General features: G+C 45.2%; 1 protein-coding gene across 1 annotated transcript; it reads right to left on the bottom strand.

Annotated features, from left to right (window-relative positions):
* Positions 1–1,031: 1,031 nt before the first annotated feature.
* LOC116540721 (fMet-Leu-Phe receptor-like) lies at positions 1,032–2,514 on the bottom strand. The gene is given in 4 exon segments (XM_032264382.1): positions 1,032–1,539; positions 1,542–1,749; positions 1,752–2,209; positions 2,212–2,514. Coding segments are annotated over 4 exon segments (1,230 nt in total). The 5' UTR covers positions 2,438–2,514; the 3' UTR covers positions 1,032–1,201.
* Between the last annotated feature and the right edge of the window lie 2,459 nt (positions 2,515–4,973).

The following is a 4,973-nucleotide window of genomic DNA, read 5'->3' as shown; positions in this document are numbered from 1 at the left end:
TGGCTGTGTCATAATGCATTATTACATAGCCATGTCATAATGCAAAAATTATGGCGCATGCCTGTAATCCCAGCTATCCAAGAGACTGAGGCAGGAGAATCACTTGACCTTGGGAGGTGGAGGGTGCAGTAAGCGGAGATCATGACATTGCACTCCAGCCTAGGCAACAGAGGGGGACTTCGTTTCAAAAAAGAAGAAAAAAAAAAGAGAGAGTCAAAGGAAAGACGGCTAAATTACTCTGGATTGTTAAAAAAGGAAAAAAAAAACCAAAGCAGAACTCTGGAGGTGAGGAGTTAAGAGGGAGGGTGAACTTTTAAAAGGGTGTCTCAAGTTCAACTGGAAGCGTCATGTTTGTCAATTGCTGGCCAGTTGCATATTCCCACACTGCCAAGCTTCTGTACAATGTGTTCCATATTTAAATACCTTTCAAGGTAGCTTTTCAGGAAGTTGAGGGAAATGTCTGAGTTCCTTTCTGGGTTAATTTCATTCAGGGCATAGTGTGAGTTGGACTAATTCAGTTGAAGCAAGACTTAAGAGTCAGAGGTGAAAACACGGGCCCTGGGGGCCCTGCCTTGTGGGGAGCACAATCTCTTCCTCAAAGTTTATGATACAAAAGATTAGGCAATCAGGTAGATCTCAAGGGATGAGGGGTCTTCAGCTGACATCTAAATAACTTCATAGTTTTTTCTCATTTGTTGACCAATAAAGGCTGAGGGCTTTATATAAAGTATCTTTTTGTGTATCTTGTCTGATTTAAGCCACACTTTTTCACACTTCTCCCTCCTCCTTCATTTACCTAGGATGACTACATAATTTATTTTTCACAGCAGGACACTTTTCAGAATGGAAGGAGGCACTACTAATCACTATGCTGGAATGATGGGTATCATTCACTACTGATAATTCGGGACTAATAATCATGCGCATCATTCAGGCCCATTTCAGGCAAACTAGGATGCCGATGACAGCTTCTTCCTGTCATTTCCCACCTCTGACCACCCGAGGCTGACGTCTAAAATCAAAACAAGAAATCAATAATAAACTCATATTTGTTTACTCTCCCCAAATTAGGGGACACAAAGGCTTTTTTTTGTGATGAGTGGGTAACCCTAAAATAAGCAGGAAATACCTGTGGCTCAGCCTAACTCAAGGTGAGACGAAGTTGAAACTGAGAGCTCGAAAGTATCTCCCAGCTCCCCCCTCACTCTGCCTGTAACTCCGCCTCTACAGAAGGTGAGGTAGAATTGGTAGCTGTGTCACTGGTCTGCTCAGAGTCCTCAGTCAGGGCCCTCTCCAGACTGGTGGGCAGGGAGTGGATCAGTCTCTCCCGGAAGTCCTGGCCCATGAAGACGTAGAGCATTGGGTTGAGGCAGCTGTTGAGGAAGGGCAGGGGACTTGTCACATCCCTTGCAATTGTCATTGCTTTGTTCATGCCAAACAGTAATAACTCATGGATTCTGATGGTGACTGTGAGGGCCACCACCTGATACGGGAACCAGCAGAGAAAAAAGGCAGCTGTGACAAAGGAGAGGACCCGTAGGGGCGACTGGACTTAATCAAGCCTTCCTTGTGGATCTTGGTGGCAATAAGCCCATAGCTGACAGCGATGATGGACATGGGTGCGCTGAAGCAGATGATGAACCGGATGCTGCCTCTCACTGTCAACATGGCGACGGCCACCTTCAACCTCTCTTCATGGTCATTGGTCAAGGGTGAAAAGTCAAAAGGGCAGGCTGCTGTCCCTGGCCCCAATCACCAGGTATTGTCTTCACACGAATGATAACTGGCAATGTCAGGAGCAGAGCCAGCACCCAGGGCCCAATGATCACCTTCTTGGCCATGCTCACAGCGCGATGGTTCTGGGACCAAACTGGATGTAAGACACAAACACAGCAGTCCAGGGCAACAAGGGAGATCAGGAAGACACTTCCAAACAAGTTGATGTCCGCTATAGTATAAATGAATTTGCATAGGATCCAACCTAAAGGCCAGTGTCTTCCCATGGCCTTCGATGCCATGGGGAATGGCAAAGTGGAGGTGAAACAGAAGTCAGCCATGGCCAGGTTCAGGTAACTGATGGTGGTGACTGTGTGCGTCATCCGGAACCCAGCCACCCAGATCACAAGCCCGTTGCCCAGGACCCCGAGGACAAAGGTGACTGCAAATACCAGATAAGAGAAGATACCCAGGACGAGATAGGCATCTCTGGAGGTTTCCCTCCAGAGATGTTCATGGGGAGAGAGGAATTGGTCTCCATCTTGCCCACTCCTGAAATAGCTCGGCTGTGGTCATTCCTCAGTTGTGAACCTCCACACCGTATCCCCACCGCCTTATTTCTATCCCGGCCAGTTTTCCCACTCATAGCTTTCTCACATTCCCCTAGAGCTTCCGCTGCAGCCAGAATATCCTCATCCCTGTCCCTTACACAGGCCCACATCTACACATTGGCAATATTTTATTGTACCTGTTGGGCAAGACTACATCATTTGTTTGTTTGTTTGTTTTTGTTTTGAGACGGAAGCAAATGAATTTGCACAGGAGCAAGTACAGTGGTGGGAAGAATCAGAGGGAAGCAATGAAAGGTAGAGAAGAAATCCTGAGGGATGGAGACCAGAAACACAGAGAGAGGTAAGGGAGACGGGGAAGTTGAGACAGTGGTGGGACAGCGCGTCCACACCCATGCACGCCACCAAGATTAACCCCGTAATCCTCTGATCTTGTGGAAGCTCATTTGTAGTCTTGCAGCCCAAAGAGATCACGGTTTTTCTGAAATATTAAGCATCATTCCAAAGGTATCAGAGATATATGGAGAGATATGGTAAGACAGTTAGAGAGACAGAAATAATGACACTGATCCTAAAAGCATTATTCCCAAGGCCTTGTTTCATTAAGGCTGTTCTTTCTTTCTTTCTTTCTTCTTTTTTTCTTTTCTTTTCTTTTTTTTTTTTTTTTTTTTAAGAGATTGTGTCTTGCTGTGGTGGTGGCCCAGGCACATCTCAAACTCCTAGGCTTAGTGATCCTCCTGCCTCAGCCTCCCCAAACACTGGGATTACAGGTGTGAGCCACCGTGCCTGGCTACGGCTGCCGTTTTTAATTCTAAGTTATTTACAATTTAAAATTACACCTAACAATGGCTTAGACCAGGGGTGTCCAATCTTTTGCCTTCCCTGGGCCACATTGGAAGAAGAATTGTCTTGAGCCACACATAAAATACACTAACACTAACGATAGCTGATGAGCTAAAAAAAAAAAAATCCCCCCAAATCTCGTAATGTTTTAAGAAAGTTTATGAATTTGTGTTGGGCCCCATTCAAAGCCATCCTGGGCCATGGGTTGGACAGCATGGCTTAGAACAAAGACAAAATTTATGGTTTACTTTACAAGGATTTTGCAAGAGGGTAACACTAGGTTAGGTTATATCTGGCAATATCATCAAGAACTATATTTATTTTAATCTTTTCTCTTTATTATCCCTAATACAGTTTCTTTTATTCCTGGGGATTGCCACTTCATGGCCCCAAGAAAGCTACTATAGCTCCTGACTTCACACTACAGCAGGGGTCCCCAACCCCCGGGGCCACAGACCAATACACAGACCAATACTGGTCTGTGGCCTGTTAGGAACTGGGCTTCACAGCAGGTGATTGGCGGGCAAACAAGAAAAGCTTCATCTGTATTTACAGCCACTCTCCGTTGCTGGCATTACTGCCTGAGCTCTGCCTCCTGTCAGATTGGTGGCCGCGTGAGAGTCTCATAGTAGCGTGAACCCTACTGTGAAGTGCGCATGTGAGAGATCTAGGTTGTGCACTCCTTATGAGAATCTAATGCCTGATGATCTGTCACTGTCTCCCGTCACCCCCAGAAGGAACCATCTACCTGCAGGAAAACAAGGGCTCCCACTGACTTTACATAATGGTGAGTTGTATAATTATTTAATTATATATTACAATGTGATAATAATAATAGAAATAAAGTCTACAGTAAACATAATGTACTTGAATCATCCTGAAAGCATCCACCCCGCTGCCCCGGAATCCATGGAAAAATTGTTTTCTATGAAACTGGTCCTTGGGGCCAAAAAGGTTGGGGACTGTTGCAATATAGCATCCCATGCCAACAGGATGAGGATAAAATGGAGAGTCACTGAAGATCTTCTCTTTTTTTTTTCTTTCTTTCTTTTTTGAGATGGAGTTTCACTCTGTCACCCAGGCTGGAGTGCTGTGGCCCAATCTCGGCTCACTGCAACCTCAGCCGCCTGGGTTCAAGCAATTCTCCTGCCTCAGCCCCCCGCAGTAGCTGGGATTGCAGGCACATGCCATCACACCCAGCTAATTTTTTGTATTTTTTTGTATTTTTAGTAGAGATGGGGTTTCACCATGTTAGCCAGGATGGTCTTGATCTCCTGAACTCATGATCCAGCCACCTCGGCCTCCCAAAACGCTGGGATTACAGGCGTGAGCCACCACGCCCAGCCAAAGATCTTTCATCAGAAGTGTGATATGCTCATTTGTACTTTATAAACGTTTGTGTTATATTATGTCCCCTCTCATCTGGAACCTGGCTAGGATTAGAACTAATTTGACCAAAGAATGTGGTAGAAATGACACCACATAGCTTTAAAGCGTAGGTCAAAAAATGCTATGAAGCATTTTCTGGTTCTCCTCAGATACGTATTCTGAAAGAAGGCAGCCATCGTGCATGGACTCTGATTCCCCTGAGGCCGCCATGCTGGAGAGGCTGCCTGTAGGCACTTGGTACAGTCCCAGCCTAGAACTGAAACCCAATTCTTATTCAGACTCAGAATCTACCTCTTTCCAAAAATGTGTCTTATAATAAACGTCAAACTTATCACTGAAAACATCCTCCCTAGCAATTTAGTGTGAAAAGAGAAAATTACTTATCTCTTCCTCTTAGACTCTTGTTTTTCTGGCTCTCCATCTTTCATCTTTATATCCCTTGGATTTGAACAAGTT

The sequence above is a fragment of the Sapajus apella genome, unplaced genomic scaffold, assembly GCF_009761245.1.
Source record: "Sapajus apella isolate SASKATOON/1434 unplaced genomic scaffold, GSC_monkey_1.0 scaffold144, whole genome shotgun sequence".
Taxonomy (NCBI): Eukaryota; Metazoa; Chordata; class Mammalia; order Primates; family Cebidae; genus Sapajus; species Sapajus apella.
The sequence above is the reverse complement of the archived record's forward strand: the minus strand, read 5'-3'. Positions and strand labels throughout refer to the sequence as shown.